This window comes from Rattus norvegicus, chromosome 3, assembly GCF_021556685.1.
Source record: "Rattus norvegicus strain SHRSP/BbbUtx chromosome 3, alternate assembly SHRSP_T2T, whole genome shotgun sequence".
Classification (NCBI taxonomy): domain Eukaryota; kingdom Metazoa; phylum Chordata; class Mammalia; order Rodentia; family Muridae; genus Rattus; species Rattus norvegicus.
In genome coordinates this window covers 76,843,851-76,862,123 of record NC_141536.1, presented here as the reverse complement: position 1 = coordinate 76,862,123, position 18,273 = coordinate 76,843,851, and the positions used below count along the sequence as shown (strand labels likewise).

Here is an 18,273-nt window from a genome sequence, read left to right as displayed (position 1 = left end):
GCTCAGTGGTAGAGCGCTTGCCTAGCGAGCGCAAGGCCCTGGGTTCGGTCCCCAGCTCCGAAAAAAAGAAAAAAAAAGAAAAAAAGAAAAAAAAAAAGATAGTCTGAGAATGTGTAACTGCAGAGTGGTCACTGTAGGTCGGCTCCTCCAGAGCAGTAAGTTGGTAGAACACGAGCCGTAGCTACAGTCATTCTCAGGAGGGATAGGTCTTGGGTGGCTTAGCAAACCAGCTGTGGGAGCTAAGTGAGATGGTCATTTCCTGTACTGGGCAAAGAGGAATAGGCAGTGCTCTCGAGAATACAGGCAGCAGCTATTTTCAGAACATAGACCAGTTCTTGGGAAAGCCTTAGCTAGCCATGGGAGCAGACAAGGCAGCAGGGGAGTGGCTGCTAGTCCCAGAGCCTAGCAGGAACAAGTGTGCATTTTTCAAATTATATGCAACACATGATAGATAAAAAAGTAGCATGAGTTGAGATATGAAGGACCAAAAGCTTTTAGAATATTCAGCTTTTGTGAAGATACCAAAGTGATAAAGGGTTGGAACTATGGAACACAGAAAAACAGGAGGGTTTAAAGCAAACATTGTATATACAGCTAGTGATAAATTCTGCATCACTTTAAAATTTTTTATTTTATGATCTAAGTATAGGTATATGCATATCATGGTGCATATGTGGCACTCAGGAGACATACTTAAAGCTATCCGTTCTTTTCTTCTACCATAGGTTTCAAAGATCAAATTTAGGTCAACAGGTAATGACAAGTTACTCACCAGCCCATCCTGCTAGTCCCTGTATAATTTTTCTTTTCTTTTTTTTTCCCCCGTCTATTCTTTCAAGACAGGGTCTCATATATAGCCCTGGTTGTCCAGGAACTCACTTTGTAGACCAGGATGATCTCCGACTCAAAGAGATCAGCCTGTCTCTGCCACCAAGTGCTAGGATTAAAGGGGTACGCCACTATGCCTGGCCTGGATCATTTCTCTCAATGTCTCTCTACACTCATTTTTTTTTTTTAGATAAAAAACATTAAATGTACAACTTAAAAATACCTGAAAATTAGTTTCTTTCCATCCAGGTTTTTTTGCGAGCATCTTCACCAATGCCTGGCAAGGCATTTCACTTCGCTCCATTAGTTCAACAGCCTATAAACAAAATTAAGACAAGAAGATTAAATGGTTAAATGGTTAAAGAGTTAACACAGTTCCAGGTGAAGGTAGATCCTAGAGTCAAGCCCATAGTTATTTCTGAAGATGGAAGGGAACTGGAGCTTGGAGAGTTACACCCCTTCTATCTCTCTCACAGAATCATAATCACCATGTATGCTAGAATGAGCTATAATTTGCCATCCCTGTGATGGCCGCTCTTGGCTGTCAACCTGACAAAATCTAGAATGAATTAAAACCCAATCAGCTTCACACATCTGGGAGACTTTTTTTTTTGTTTGTTTGTTTATTTTTTGAGACAGAGTTTCTCTACATACCCATGTCTATCCTGGAACATACAATGTAGACCAGGCTGGCCTCAAACACAAAGAGACTTGATGTCACCTTAACCCTGGCTTAAAAAAATATTTAGGTTAGATTTTTTGTTTTTGTTTTTTTGTTTTGCTTTCTTTTTTTAAAGACAGGCTCTCATTAAATAGTGTGAGGGTTTTTTCCTTAATTAAATCATTTGAAGTGGGAAGACCCCACTAATCCTTATCTTTTGATCTACCTTCAATCCGGGCCACACCTTCTGCTGACTGCTTTTGCTATTGGCTTACTTGCACTATTCCTTCACTACCCTTAAAGCCAACTTTGTGATTCTAGCATATAGTGAATGAAGATCAGCTGAGACATCCAGCCTCATGGACTAAACAACCAATAGCCATTGTTTCACTAGCTGGATCACAGTTGGTAAGCTACTCTAATAAATCCCCAGTGTATGTTTCGCCACAGAAACTCTTATCATTTCTGTTCCTCTGAAGAACTCTGACAAATAAAATTTCAAAAGTTTGGACAGTTTCTCATAGCAATATATAATGAGTTTTCATCAATAAATCATGATAAAGGAGAACTACAGAAATAGATAAAGATGGTCTATTTTTCATGGCAAAATGTTTGCTTATTATATTTATTAATAACTTTAAAAATTTTAAAATTCTTCTAAGTCTTATAGTTCACAGTAAGAATTTAATTTTCTTGAAAAGTTACTAACTTTCATGTTTAGAGAAGTCAGAATGAGGATGTTAAAGGTACGCACTAAACAGCTACAAAACAAAAACAAAGTTCAACCTCATCTTCATTTTTTATTATGAAACATTTACTAATTATAAAACTTAGGCTGGTCTGGAGAGATGGCTAAGAGGTTAAGAGCACTGACTGCTCTTCCAGAGGTCCTGAGTTCAATTCCCAGCAACCACATGGTGGCTCACAACTATCTGTAATGGGATCTGATGCCCTCTTCTGGTGTGTGAAGATGGCTACAATGGACTCATATACATAAAATAAATAAATCTTCAAAAAAAAAAATTTAGCAATGAAGACATGTTGTGTCTACATAATCTCATTTTACACTGTATTTCATTCTTATATTGTACCTTTTGGAACTCTTCCATACAGGCCAGCCTTTCCTTCCAGTTGCTACTATCTAGAAGTTGAATACAGGTGGGAGGAAGAACAGCTGAAGCTTTTTCTTCACATACTTCAATCTGTAAGATACAGCAACATCATAATCGGAAACCGCTTTTTAAAAACAATATAAAAGAAAACCAGCTAAAACTGAAACAACCCTACAGATAACTATGGCATTTGAGTCTTCTGCAGCAAAAGGGGTCAGGGAAGTATCTATTAGTAGCTAAAAGATATGAATTCACTGTATGTTAAAGAACTCAGGAAGATCTCCACTTCCCTCAGGGCTTTAACCATCTCATGTGTGATACTCACTGAGAGTTCTGGCTCTGCTATTTCTTTGGTCTCCAATCCTTTCTTATTCTTTGTTCCAGAACTTGCTGAACCACCTGGTGCAGTTGTTTTGCCTTTCTTAGGTGGTCCACCAGCCTAAAAGAAAAATTCGAAACCACAAATGACTTAAAATTTTATAAAAGCAGTTGTTTTGTTTTACATATTTTGACTCTTAAAATTTTTATTAAAAATGAGATCAACTTAAAAGTAAAACATTTATTGTTCATAGAATTACTACAATGTCAAAGATACAGAAACTCAAAGAACATCTATGGAATACTTGGCTAATTTGCAGGCTGCATATTAAAAGCTTCTAATTCAAAATGAGTTAATAATAAAACAAAAACATGCAGCTGGGCGGGCACTCAGGAGGCAGGGGCAGGGGAGGCAGAGGCAGATTTGTGAGTTCGATGCCTGCCTGGTCTACAGAGAGGGTTCCAGGACAGCCAGGGCTATACAGAGAAACCCAGTCTCTAGAAAAACAACCCACCCCCACCCCCAACTGTTGTTGTAAAAATATAAAAATTAAAAAAGTTCGGTGTCTTTTACCCCGCTAGCTCTGGCACCTCAGTGTCACAAGATGTCTGCTAGATATCTTGAAAGAAACACACCCCAACTCCACTGCGGCCCAGTGTCTCCTGTTGCCACACACTTTCCTACACTCAAACTGTCACATAAAAGAACACACAACACAATAACCTTAGATCCAATTGATAAGATATAATTGCCCACTTAAACAAACAAAACCTGGTACCATCCATCCCTTGAGAACATTAATAACAACCTGTAAATACACAGAGCGGAATCTTTACATCAGCCTCTATTGTCTTGTCACAGCTTCTCTCTTTTTCTCTCCCTCCTGTCTCTTCCTTTCTATCTTAGTCTCCTCCTCCTCTTTTAAACTTCTCTCCTGCCCATCCTTCCTTCTCCTCCAATGACAGGCCTCCTTCTATCTTGTACCTGCCCCTCAATTTGTACTTTACAAATTCAATGGGGAGGTTGTGGTGAAGTCACCGGATTCCTGAGTGCTTGACCAGACAGCTGTCCTTGGAGCAGTGGAATTAGTATCAAAATACAGATAACTCCAGGGCAAACCACATTTCCCCCTTTTTGTCCAGTTAAAAAGTCTTTTCACTTAATATATAAATTGAGTAAAATTATTACCATTCTACAATTTATAAAACATACAATACTCAACACCCAGTCCATCACATGTTAAACAGAACATTTAGTTATCCATTCTAGCTTAAGAAAGGCTTAAAATCTATATTATATCCTGGCTAGTTTGTATACTATCTGATAACTATCTCATAAAATATGTATATTCAGATTAAATAGCCTGATAGGCTATGAGACTATAATCAGTCTTTTAACCCCGTCAGAAATCTGAGAATGATCAAATAACTATACACAAACTATACACAAAGGGAGCCTAACACGGTTTCTAAAACTGAGAGGTTTAGAGACAAATCTCCACTAACACAGTCCCGTTAGCAACATGTGAGTGCAAGTCTTCTGAGTGGGCAATTATATCTTATCAATTGGATCTAAGGTTATTGTGTTGTGTGTTCTTTTATGTGACAGAGTGTAGGAAAGTGTGTGTCTGGGGTGTGTTTCCGCCAAGATATCTAGCAGACATCTTGGGATACTGAGGTGCTGGAGCTAGTGGGGTAAAAGACACCGTACTTTTTTTATTTTTACATTTTTACAACACCACCCAACCACCCAACCAACCAACCAACCAACCAAATAAAAAGACATAGGGTTGGAGAGATGGCTCAGTGATTTAAAGAGTACTGGCGGTCCTGCGTGCAATTGCCAGTAACCTAATGGTGGCTTACAACCATTTGTAATGACATCTGATCCTCCTTTCAGGAATGCAGGTGTACATGCAGATAGAGCACTCGTGTATATATAAAATACATAAAAAATAATAAACAACTGAAATAAAAATGATGAACTGGAGCCCAGCTAGGGAGATGGCTCAGTTAAAAGCATTTGCTACTCTCGAAGAGGATTTATGCTCAGTTCCAAACACACATATCAGAAGGATAACTGTCTCAAACCCTACCTCCAAGGGTTGTGAATACCATTCTGGCCTCCATAGACAACCACCATCTCACATACATAAAGTCTTTATAAAAAATAACCTGGAGCCCCGCAGTGGTGACACATGCCTTTAATTCTAGCACCCATGAGGCAAAGGCAGGTGGATCTCTGAGTTTGAGTTCAGCCTGGTATACAGAGTTCCAGGACAACCAAGACTGCTACACAAAGAAGCCCTGTCTTGAAAAACACAAATCTGGAGGTCTGGCACAGAAATACATGCCTTAATCCCAGCATTCAAGAGGATGAGGTGGAGTCAATTGGATCTCTGTGTAAATTCTAGGTGAGCTGGTGAATTCCAGGACACTCAGGGTTATATAAAGAGACTCTGTCCCAACAACAACAACAACAACAACCACGAACTAGAATTACTCTGTATTGACAGATTAATTTGAGATTAACGATTGGGTCTTCAATGCCTCTGATACCACTATTTTTGAATCTTTATCTTTATTGCTGTTGCTCATATAGGTGACATCCACTCCACAGCACACACGTGCAAGTGCGACAACAACCTTCTAGAACCTGTTTCTCTCTCTCCTTTCACCGTGGGATCTAAGGACTGACCTCAGGCTGTCAGTACTGATGGCAAACATCTCTCATCATTTGGCCAGCCCTATTTATTTATTCCGGGGGCTAGGAGATCATGGGATGGAGCGGATGGGCACAAACTATTTGAAGGTCAGATGAAAACTTGCAGAGTCAAGTTTTCCTTCCTTGGAGAGGAAGCATCTCCTTCCATCATATAGGTCCTGGTGATCAAGTCATCAGCCTTGGTTATGTAAATGAATATAAATGAGTTATCTCTATAGCCTAAACTGTAAACTTAAAAAAAAAAATTAAAATGTCTACCATGTTAAAAAAAAAAAAAAAAAGGCATGTTATTACTATTTTATCCCAGTCAGACCTTGACTTCTTTGTTCTGTTTAGGTTTTGGTTTCTGACACAGTTTCTCTAGCAGCCTGGGCTGTTCTGGAACTCATCCCATAGACCAGGCTGGCTCCCAAGGGCTGGGATTAATGGCATGTACCACTACTACCTTGCTCCTAGTCATAGTACTAAAGAAAAAAATAATTTACTTGATTTCTTTAGAGTGTGGGTGTACCCTTGTTCATTAATTTTTTTCTCCCTTCTACCATGTGGATACCAGAGACTGAATTCTGATGATCAAACTTGGAAACAAGCTCCTTTATCCACTAAGTCAACTCACCAGCTTCCAGGCAGGTTATAAAGAAAAAATGCAGTTATAATACTATGTCTTTATTAAGATCTGTTCTATTTGCAATGTGGCCAAAAATTCCATTTCTCAAACTCAGACATATTAGAATAACTATGAACATGGAACCCAGTCCTTATCCTACTCAATTCTATTTTTAAGCCATCTTTTAGGCCACACGTGGTAGCACACATCAGTAGCTCCAGCACTTGGGAAACAGGTACAGGACGACTGATTCCTAGGCCACACAGCAAGCTTCATTCCAGCACAGATTACAAGTAAGACCTTGTCATCAAAGTCCATTAACCTTAGTAGCAGGTGCTTTTTTTAACGGTCCTGGTTTGGGTCCCGAAACATCCTTTGTGTCTTTGTCCCCTGCAGCCCCTGATGCAGCAGCCCTTCCAGGTAGAGGCTTAGATTCCTTCTTTTCAGCTGCAAGTCCAGATTTTTTACCATGAACCAGTTCTACTTTTTCTGAACACTCTTTGATCTAGAGAAAGCAATATAAATACCATTATGTTCCAATAACTTAAAAACACAGCCATTACATTAGTACTTAGAAGTCATTAAGCCACACCTATACAGAAAATATTATGGGTTTTTTTTGTAATTCTTATCTGTAATTTTCTTGGCATACAGCATGTATTTTATTTCTTCATAAACTAAAATTACAAAAATACCTAACTAGCCATGATTTTGATGATAGACTTTTACATTTAAAAAAGTACATTTCTGTATTGCATCTTCTACAGACTAATTACTCAGCTTTGGTTGTTATAATTTGAAAGATATTTTTACTATTGTATCACTGTAGCTTAGATTAAAATTTCAACAAACTTGTTCTGAAATATCATTAGAGAATAAACTGAAGAACATGGGGTTGATTATTAGTGTTTTCTTTTTTAGTAATATAGACAAGACAAAATTAGTAACAAGAAATGCCTAGACAGCACCTTCCAAAACTCATTTCCAACACATGCATGTTTGCACATGCCTTTAATTCTAGAACTTGGAAGGCAGAGGTACTCAGGTCCCTGAGTTCGAGGACAGCCAGGGACACTTGAGAAACTCTGTCTTGAAAAACCAAGAAATTGTTTAACGAACAAAAATTCACAAAAAACATATAAGTACTCTGAGATGTTCTTATCTTCTATTTTTTGATGGATTCATATATATATATATATATATATATATATATATATATATATATATAATACACACACACTCACACAAATACAGTGTATTGTAATTACTGGCACACTTATTTACTCATAACTCTCTCATCTGTATTACTCACACCCTCCTCCATACATTTCCTTTTCAACACTCATGCCTTTCTGTACTGTTCTGTGACATACTGAATTTAACCAGGGTCATGAAACTGTCCACTATAGCATGGTGGGCTCATCACTGAGTACACAACTGAAGGCAATGTCTGTCCCCTCTTCAGAATCTATCATTAGACAATAGCTCAACAGAGAGGGATACGATTGCAAACTAGAATGCAAGGAGACGGCCATTACTAACTTACCTTATCAAGTTTCAGTTTGTCAACATCAGCTAAAAATGGATTTACTGTTTTCTCACCAACCACTTTCAAAGCAGTACCCAGTGCTTCAAACGCAGCATCTCTGACTTCAGGAGCAGAATCATTGATGTGCTATACAGAAGTAAATGGTGTTTAATACAAAGAACTCTAGTTACTACTACTTTTAATCTGAATAATAGTGCTGGATAAGAATTTCCCCTTTAGGGCTGGAGAGATGGCTCAGTGGTTAAGAGCAATGATTGCTCTTGCAGAGGTCCTGAGTTCAATTCAGATGGTGGCTCACAACCATCTGTAAGCACGATGCACCCTTCTAGTGTATTCATATAAATAAAATCTTAAAAAAAAAAAAAAGAATTTTCTCTTTAAAATTTACTGACGTTTACTGCAAGCTTTTCTTTTGCCAATTAGCAGTTAATCTTCCACATTTTTTCTCTGGATTTCAGAAATCTTTAGTTAATTCACATAGTTAGCTAATTCACCAAATAAATGTCATTTTTTAAAATGCAATTTATTTTCTTTGATGTGTATGAGCTTTTGTCTGCATGCATGCATGTGTGCCATGTGTATACCTGGTCCCCACAGAGGTCAGAAGAGGAGTTAGAGTGCAGAGAAGGAAAGTCACAGATGGTTGTGAACTACTATGGTTTATGAAGGTGCCAGGAACCATGCCTGGATTCTTTACAAGAGCAGCTCTTAACCGCTGAACCATTTTTCCATCCTCTGTAAGTGCTTTAAACAATTTTTACACACACACACACATAAACATATGTATGTATATATATATGAATGTTCTCTCCCTTCATCTTTATTTGTTTTTTTTTTCTTTTCTTTTTTTTCGGAGCTGGGGACCGAACCCAGGGCCTTGTGCTTGCTAGGCAAGCGCTCTACCACTGAGCTAAATCCCCAACCCCCCCCTTCATCTTTAAAGAGAATCTGGGGAATTAACTTAGGTTACTGTGTGGCCAGTATTTACCCTTTGAGCCATCCTGCCAACCCACCATGCTTTCTTTCTCTTCCTTTTACCTTTTATCTAAAATGCCCTACTCCCAAGGGATCTCATATACTCTAGTTTGATGCTCATTCTTAGCTAACTTGTCATCCTTCAAAAGTAGAACATGACAGTTACAAAACTTGGGTTCAGAGAGTCTGCTCCTTAAAAGATCACAGATTACAGTATTAAAGTCATGCAGTCAATAACTATAGGAAAAATATATAAACTACCCCCAATCACCTTAAGGAGAGCAGCACAAAAGGGCTTTAGTAGACTCTTCGGCAATGTAGAGGAAGTGCAGTGACGAAAGCTTCTTGCAATAAAAAGTGATGTCTGCTGCTTGATGGTGGGGTTTTTATTATCCATTACTGCTAAAACATCCTCACTGATGTTCTGTAGTGTGGTCTTTAGAAGAAAATGGCAATGAGCTTTTTCAACTATAAATAGTCAAATTATCACAGTGACAACATGTATAGGGTAGAACCGTGAGTTTCATGCCACCAACTTACAGTGAGGAAGATGGCATCAATGGCCTCCTGAAGGGCTTGCACTACTTGAGGCTTCTTTTCTTTGAATTTTTCCAAAATTGTTGGCACAACCTGTGAAGGCGAACAGCTACAATAACACTAACAAATATGAATGGCGTACTACAGGGACACAGATAAGGTAGCCCAGCAGTTGAAGAACACGTGCTGTTCATGCACAGGATCCAAGTTTGGTTCCCAGCACCCACAGTATAGTTCACGACCACCCACTGTTCCAGTTCCAGGAGTTACGGTGCTCTCTTTGACCTTCATGGGCACCACGTACACATGTGATGCAGACATGCATACACACAGTCAAAACACGCCTACACATAAAATTAACTTTAAAAAGCAAGAATGAAGTTCTAATACACAATATAGTATAACTGATACCAAATTTTCAAAATTAAGCTAAGTAAAATGAAGTCAGTTATGAATGACCACACATTCTATGAGTCCATTTATATGGAATATTCCTCACTGGGGTCGGAAATGTTTTTAAATGCCCTGCCATTTGTCTGACAGCATATTATATATAATTTTAAAGAAGAAAAAAAAATCGCAAATTAAGCAGATGGAACCATCTTAGCAAAATAGTAAGTTAAATAGAATCAGTATCAACTCAGACTAGAAGGTAAGGCACTCAATCACTCAACCATCACTTAGCAAATTAATGTCAATTTTAAAAGTAGTTTTCAGCCAGGAGCCAGGGATAGAAACCCCCCCCCCCACCTCACCCCCGCCTCCCCCAAAATAGTTTCCTTTTGTTTGTTTTTCCTTTTTTTTTGTTTTTTGGTTTTTTTTTTTTTCTTTTCTTTTTTTCGGAGCTGGGGACCGAACCCAGGGTCTTGTGCTTGCTAGGCAAGTGCTCTACCACTGAGCTAAATCCCCAACCCCTTTCCTTTGTTTTTTAAGACAGGGTTTCTCTGTGTAGCCCTAGCTGTCCTGAAACTTACTCTGTAGATCAGGCTGGCTTGAAACTCAGAGATCTGTCTCAGAATTCCAAACTGGGATTAAAGATGTGTACCAGCACACACAGCTAGGGCTTTATTTTTATTTCCATAATAACAGGCAGCACTTTTAACTAAAACTACTTTAGTTTTAGTTCTCATAAATTATCCCTACTACATGATGAGTTACCAGTCTCCAGTAAGGCTATATATTAACCTAACAATAAAACTGAAAAAATGACAAAATCTCAAAATGATAACTCATTCTAATAATTCAGACCAAATTTAGAGTCTACCAATACCTGACATAGTTAAGGAAAACATCTCAGTTTATTAACTTTATTACTAAACTTGATTGCTACCTAACTTATGGGTTACTAAAAACATTGTCCCGCTAGGGTCAGAGCGGTTGGAAGGACAGCCCAGGACTTTATGTGCTAAGGAGATGCTCCACTAGTGAGCAATAACGCACAATCCTACAGGTTCTACAATTTTATTTCCACTACATGCATTTCATAGTTGTAAAAGCAAAGGAGCATATGGTAAGTAAATAATAAGCAAAGAAATCAACTAAGTACTTCAGGCCAAGTGTCTGAAACTCAGTGAGATGTTTACTTTGTCCAACATAGAGATCTATGCCAAGAGCTGTTTTAAAACATAAAACAAACTAGCCTATCTTTCTGATTATTTTTCAGATTTATATCTAAATAGAATATTACTTACATGTCCTGCATATTGTCCAAATTTCTTTCTTAGTCCAACAGCTAAGCCAGTAAGACATTTTGCTGCCAAAGCTACCAACATGACATTGGTGTCCTTTCCAACAACCTGTAAAGGTAAAAAAACAAAGCAAAACCGAAGTCATAACCCTGTAGAAAGGGATACTAGAAATGAAAATATATCTCCAAAAAAAGAACTCTTGAAAAATATAATGCCAATAGATAACCAGTTTTATTTCTTATAAAAGAGAAAAATCTTAATAATGATGAATTTATAAGCCTCTGTGGTATTCTTGTTGTTCTGGAAGAGAGAGAAAGAAAAAAAGAAACAAAAAAGAGTGAGATAGACAAACTGAATGGGGATGCAGCTCAGTGGTAGAGCACTTGCCCAGCACATACACACCAACCCTAACACTCCATAACGGCACCTGGGCTGCCTGCACTGCACAAGTGTAGCAGAGACGTTAGAGGTCTATTATCCTTACTTTGGAACAGGAAAACCAAACAAACATATTTCCAGAAGACACGGGGCAACAGCTCTCCTATAATTTTACATCCATCCATGCATTAATAGAAAGTCCTGTGGTTATTGCAAATCCCATTGTAACCATTTCTGTAAAAGCCATTCAGTTACACAGTGACAGAGTTTTTCTTTCATTTCTCCTAGAAGACTCTCCTTCAGCAGTTTATACTATAGCCTTTCTAGAACCCAAAAGCCCAACACGTATCTAAATTCATAGATATGCATCAATTCAGCAACACAGTAATGACTAGGTTTCTTCCTGGGAACAGTTTGCCACAGAACATTGCCTGTCTCTGTGTTAAAATGCTGTTTTAGCAAAGTACCCACAAATCATTGTTTTCCAGTAGAGGCAATTACTTTGAATTTTACCTAGTGCTTAGTCCATAAACAGAATGCTGAACTCTTTAGTCTCTGAATTAAACAGCCTCTAATATGCATATCATACTAAGAATTAGCAACTATCTTCCATAAATAATAAAAAATTAAAATATATTAATATCTCTTTAAAACTAATCAGATGCTACAATTTTGGAGATGCGTTATAATGCCTTTTAAATTTAATTTCACCCAGATTGCACGAAGTAAGTATTATTACCTCAATTTTGGAAAATTTCAAAAATGAAAAAGATTAATTTGCTTTTAGGTAACCAGCTAGCAAAAGTAGGGATTCCAGTCTAGGTCTATACAGACTTCATAGCCTTTGATATCATTATTAAATAGAAACAAAAAACCCACAACAGACAAAAAGAGTGTTGAGGAGCTGTCTTAGCTGGTCAGGAGGCTTTGCTGCACAGAACCCAGATGGTAGGTTCAGTTCTTAGCACCCATGTGTGGGTCACAATCATTGCAACTCCAATTCCTGAGGATTTGACAGCCTCTTTTAAGTTCCAAAGGCATCAATCGTGCAAATTGTGTATTTACATATGTAGGCAAAACAGCCATATACATAAATCTAAAAACCAAAGAAAAGAGAGAGAACGCTCACTGTGTTCAAGTCAGCTCACACATCTGGGTCGCACAGTGAAGCTCTGGAAAAAAAATCTTCTGAGTCTATTTCAAAGACTGAATTAATTTATTAGTAAGCAATGGACTCAGATACACGAATGCAACACCTGCCTCTCATACTCAGTTTGCCTCAACAAACTATTCTCACAACTGAAAAAATGGAAGTGAATGGAACTCAGAGATCTACATGTCTCTGCCTCCTGACTGTTGGGTTAAAGGCACATGCTATCACCACCTGGTTTTGTTTTTTGCTTTTTAAAGTATTTATGAAGGACCTTTACTTGACAGAATAGGAAAATTCAGGTGATTAAGTTTTCTCAGTGGCTTCTGTTCTGACACAGAGAAAAAAGATTAGATTAAAGAACTACAAAGTTAATATAACTTTTTTCTCTAATTAAAAATGCTAGCCAGGTGTGCCCAGAGTCCCAGCTACTCAGAAGGTTGAGGTGGGAGGATTACCTGAGTCAATATATTCAATCTAGACCAGTCTTGACAACACAGCAAGAACATGATCTCAAGAAATAGTGTTATGGCTTCTCTTACTACCTGTGCAATGATCAATTAGTTTTATTTTTGAGACACTGTCTCATTACGTGAGGTTGCTGTAAAACTTACTATACAGACTACGCTAGTCTTAAACTCATAGAAATCTACCTGCTTCACCATGTCCATCCAATTAGTATCTTTAACTGGTAATGTAAGCCACTAGTTAACAGTAGTTGAAACAAAAATATGTTGTTAAAAGAGGGGGGGAAAATCAATGAATGAAACTAGTAAATGTGTCAAAAAATGACTAAGACAAGACTTGGTGTGTACTTAATCCTAGCACTAGGGAGGGTTAGGCAAAAGGAGATGGGATTATCTCTGACTTCTGGCCCAGTCTGGTTATCCTCCATGACAGCATAAATTGGAAGGCAGATCAGGTTGCATGTGATTTAAAAAAAAAAAAGACTTCCAACAAAATCAAGAACATATAAAATCTGAAGAATAGTAATATAAATCCAAATCTTAATATGAAGGTTGTTTATAAATTATGCTAAGTCAGGTAACAACTCAAAAGGCAGATTTGAAGATTATTTCAGCTAGCATGGTGGCTCATACAAAAGTATAGAACTATAAAACTTGACTCTAGATCAACAAGACCCTAAGCTATCAATGACGTTGAAAATGTTAAGATAAAACCAATCCCTAACATAGGACAGTAAGATTTTTAAATCCTAAATTTTTTTTTTTTTAAAGATTTTATTTTATTGTATATGAGTACACTGTAGCTGCCTTCAGACACACCAGAAGAGGGCATCAGATCTCATTACAGATGGCTATGAGCCACCGTGTGGTTGCTGGTATTTGAACTCAGGACCTCTGGAAGAGCAGTCGGGGGCTCTTAACCGCTGAGCCATCTCTCCAGCCCTAAATCCTAAATTTTAAATATAATATTTTAGTGTTCAGGGGGCTAAGGCAAGCGGATCACCGTAAATGTAAGCCAGCCTGGACAGTTCCTAGGACCTTAGTTGTTTTTTTTTTTTTAAAAAGGAGAAGGACAGTTAAGAAAAACCACTTGTTTTTAGAAATACCATAAGGAATTTCAAAAGGAGTAATTCTTCCCATTTACATTAAAGAAAATGGGAAATTTAATGAGATTATTTGACTTAGGAAGCAGTGAGAAAATGAATTATCAATGGAACACAGAGGAATCAGTGTGCCTCTCATTCTTCAATGTAAGTTTCCTTCTATTTTACCAATCCTCCATTTTTTGGTGTTATTATAAAGTTAATATAGGAGTTCAAACTTGTATAATTGTAGGTATACATAAAAATCAAATATAAAGTTAAATATCATATCTTAAGAACAACTTTAATTTTCCTTTGTTTGTAGCCTTTGACTATTCTTCCTACTACCTTCATCTAAAGAAAAAGTTTTGTTTTTTTGATTTTTCGAGGCAGGATTGCTTTGTGTAGCACTGACTATCTGGATCCCTTTCTGTAGACCAGGCTGGCCTGGAACTCAGAGATCTGCCTGCCTCTGCTTCCCAATCACAAGTGCTGGGAATAAAAGCTTGTGACACCATGCTTGGCTATCTTTTTATTTTAAATTCTTCTCTCATCTACCATATCCCAACCATAGTTTTCCCTCCCTTCACTCCTTCCAGTCCTTTTTCCAACATCCCCTCTCCCTGAGATCTACTACTCTTCCATTTCCCTTCAGAAAACTTTGCTTTCTGATACACTACAATCTGGTATCATTTGCTATATAACAAAATATTTCATACTTAATATTTGCGTAACTCAACTTACCTCATTTAAACAGCTGAATTTACAAAAGTATAGAACTATAAAACTTGACTCTAGATCAGCAAGACCCTAAGCTATCAATGACTTATTAAGTTGAAAATATTAAGATAAAACCAATCCCTAACATAGGACAGTAAGATTTTTAAATCCTAAATTTTAAAATTATAGAAGTCTCTGATTGAAATATTATTATAGTGTTCCTTAAATGTCAATGTATTCATGAGTTAAAGAATAAATCACTGAGTTCCTGATGAAGAGACCCCAGTGGCCGGTCTGTCAGTGCAGCCGTGCTGCAGCTCTGTCCCCTCACCTTCTTCAGCGCCTTGACTAACTCTGCGTAGTCGCCGGCTTCCAGTCTGGGGCTTCTCACCAGCCCTTCTACAGCCTCCAGAGCTTCTTTCCTCTCTTGCCATTTTTTTGCCTCCTGTAAACAGAACATAAATCAGTGTAGAACATAAAATAAGAGTAGAATAAATTCCATTTCATATATTCAAACAATTTAAAGACCAGGGTTTTGTTTGTTGTTGCAGAAAAATTTTCTAAAGTATGACTAAAAAACAAATGTCAAAACCATAGTTAATGAGGACTGTCTTGTTTATAAAATGTTTTTATGAGACAAGGTTTCTCTGTGTAGCCCTGGCTGTCCTGGAACTCTCTGTAGATCAGGCTGGCCTTGAACTCAGAGATCCACCTGCCTCTACTTCCTAGTGCTAGGAGAAGGGACCAGCACCACTACCGCGCCACTACCGCCCAGCTTGTTCATAAAATTTTTTTTTTCTTTTTTTCTTTTTTTTTTTTCTTTTTTTTTCCGGAGCTGGGGACCGAACCCAGGGCCTTGCGCTTCCTAGATAAGCGCTCTACCACTGAGCTAAATCCCCAGCCCCAAAATTTTTATTCATATATATTCATGTATCTGTAATGAGAGCCAATGCCCTCTTCTGGTGTGTCTGAAGAGAGAGACACTGTACTCACATACATAAAAACAAATCTTAAAAAAAAATTATGCTTAAGGTGAAATCTAAAAGTTGAAAATGTATTTTTAGATAAATATAAAGAAAATATTATAGGAAGAAAAAAAATAGGAAAAGCTCAGATTTAAAAATAATAAACCAGTAGCCTATTTGCTACCTAGAGAAATACAACATGTATGAAACAGAAAGTGACAACTGTTAGAGATGTAGACAAAAGGTAAGTTGTGGTTTCAAAGTGAGAAAGGGTGGCTATAGGATGATTTTAGACATTGTCTTCAGAGTCATGGAAGCCACTTAAAAATTTAGATTATGTTTGAAAATGTTCCCTTTTCAAAGATGATATATCTAGGCAAGAACACATGGTAGTGATTAGGGTAGGGCTGTATTTCTCAAATGGGGATACTTTTTTCTCTACTGGGAAATAGCAATGCCTGCCATGGTACTGCTGACTCTAATGATGCCGAGTGGGTAAAAGCCACATGTGCTTCTGAACATCCTGCAATGCTCAGGCCCACCAAGACAGTTATCTGGAACGAACAAACAAAAACGAAATCTTAGTCAAAGGAGAACTTGTAGGAGTCACTTCTTTCTTTCTGCTCAGGTTACCAAGCTTAAGAGCAAGTACCTTTATGAGTTGAGCCATCCGGCCATTCCTAAAAGAGATGAGTGTAAGAGATATTTAAAAGATAAAAAAAACCAATAGAATAAATGAGGAAAAAGTTGAAAACGTTCCAAGTTTTGGTAAGACATGTTTTGTTTGGCTGGGACATGGTTATATACAGTAAAGGAAGAGAGAGAGAGCAGCAACCCATTTTCCTAGGAGGAAATGTGGGGACTGGGGAGGTGCACCAAGCAAGGGCTCAGCAGAACATATTCTGATTTTAACCTAAGCTATTATTTAAAACAAATTAAAGAAGCTTAACCATTACTTACAATTTTGTCATAAAAGTCTTTGGGAAGTTTGGAAAGGATCTCTACTGCTTCCAAAAGCTCATAAGCATCTATCTGTGGTACCTCATCACCATCATCACCACCTTTGAAGAAAAAAACAAAATCGATCTTAAATTATTTTTTAGATCCTCAAAACTGAGGAAAAAGCCAGATTCAGTAGTGCAAGCATCTGCAATCTCAGCACCAACTGGAGATGGAGGCTGACACAGGAGAAGCTTGTAGGCCAGCAAGCCTAGCTTGGGCCTAAAACCAGGTAGAGCGCTGGTCAGATGGCTTAGCACCTCTCGCAGAGGACTCAGGTTCATTTCTCCAGATCCACAATGGACAGATCACAACTGACTCCTAAGTCCAGTTTCATGGGCTCCGAAGCGCATTTCACATGGGGCATACACATTCAGCAACTGACACACAAAAGTTAAACTAAAAAAATTAAAGTAATTAAAAAAAAGTTTAAAAAATGGGAAGGCGAGGACCAACACCTGAAGGCTGTCCTCTAGCCTCTATACTTGTACTATGACATATGTGTACCCACACCTTACACAAACAACCCCCCAAAATGATAGTTTTACTTATCAGTTACATATCTTTTCATACCTCCTATAACTTTTTAAAAGTTTATCTTTTGTGTATGGGTGTTTTGTCTGAATGTATGTCTGTGCACTATGTGCAAATGTCACCTGAGCAGGACAAGAGAGGGCTGAATTCTCTGGAACTGGGACTTCAGATGGCTGTGAGTCACCTTGAGGTGCTGGGAATCAAACCTGGGTCCTCTAGAAAAGCAGTAAATGCTCTTGACCACTGGCTGAACTGCCTACCTCTCCAGGATGAGATTTTAATAAAAAAGAGATCAGAGTTATTTAGTAGCACATACGACTCAAGATTTTATTAAAGAAGTTCTCCAAAATATGCCCACTGAAATTTAGTAATTTTTTTTTCTGATTTTTTTTTTTTTTTTAATTAACTTGAGTATTTCTTATATACATTTCGAGTGTTATTCCCTTTCCCGGTTTCCGGGCAAACATCCCCCTCCCCCCTCCCCTTCCTTATGGGTGTTCCCCTCCCAACCCTCCCCCCATTGCCGCCCTCCCCCCATAGACTAGTTCACTGGGGGTTCAGTCTTAGCAGGACCCAGGGCTTCCCCTTCCACTGGTGCTCTTACTAGGATATTCATTGCTACCTATGGGGTCAGAGTCCAGGGTCAGTCCATGTATAGTCTTTAGGTAGTGGCTTAGTCCCTGGAAGCTCTGGTTGCTTGGCATTGTTGTACTTTTGGGGTCTCGAGCCCCTTCAAGCTCTTCCAGTTCTTTCTCTGATTCCTTCAATAGGGGACCTATTCTCAGTTCAGTGGTTTGCTTCTGGCATTCGCCTCTATATTTGCTGTATTCTGGCTGTGTCTCTCAGGAGCGATCTACATCCGGCTCCTGTCGGTCGGCACTTCTTTGCTTCATCCATCTTGTCTAATTGGGTGGCTGTATATGTATGGGCCACATGTGGGGCAGGCTCTGAATGGGTGTTCCTTAAGTCTCTGTTTTA

At 38.2% G+C, this 18,273-nt stretch overlaps 1 protein-coding gene across 7 annotated transcripts in view; it reads right to left on the bottom strand.

Annotated features, from left to right (window-relative positions):
• Ckap5 (cytoskeleton associated protein 5) overlaps positions 1-18,273 on the bottom strand; it is a 103,068-nt gene that overhangs the window by 47,466 nt on the left and 37,329 nt on the right. For all 7 annotated transcript variants that reach the window (XR_015682889.1, XM_087651838.1, XM_087651835.1 and 4 more), the window contains 10 exon segments: positions 16,723-16,823; positions 15,129-15,242; positions 11,004-11,108; positions 9,316-9,405; positions 9,047-9,211; positions 7,798-7,926; positions 6,574-6,756; positions 2,927-3,040; positions 2,581-2,691; positions 1,052-1,144 (listed from right to left, as the gene is read on the bottom strand). Coding sequence is in view for 6 of the 7 variants with exons in the window: in XM_087651838.1 (XP_087507964.1) it covers positions 1,052-1,144; positions 2,581-2,691; positions 2,927-3,040; positions 6,574-6,756; positions 7,798-7,926; positions 9,047-9,211; positions 9,316-9,405; positions 11,004-11,108; positions 15,129-15,242; positions 16,723-16,823 (1,205 nt within the window). In the remaining variant the exon portion in view is untranslated.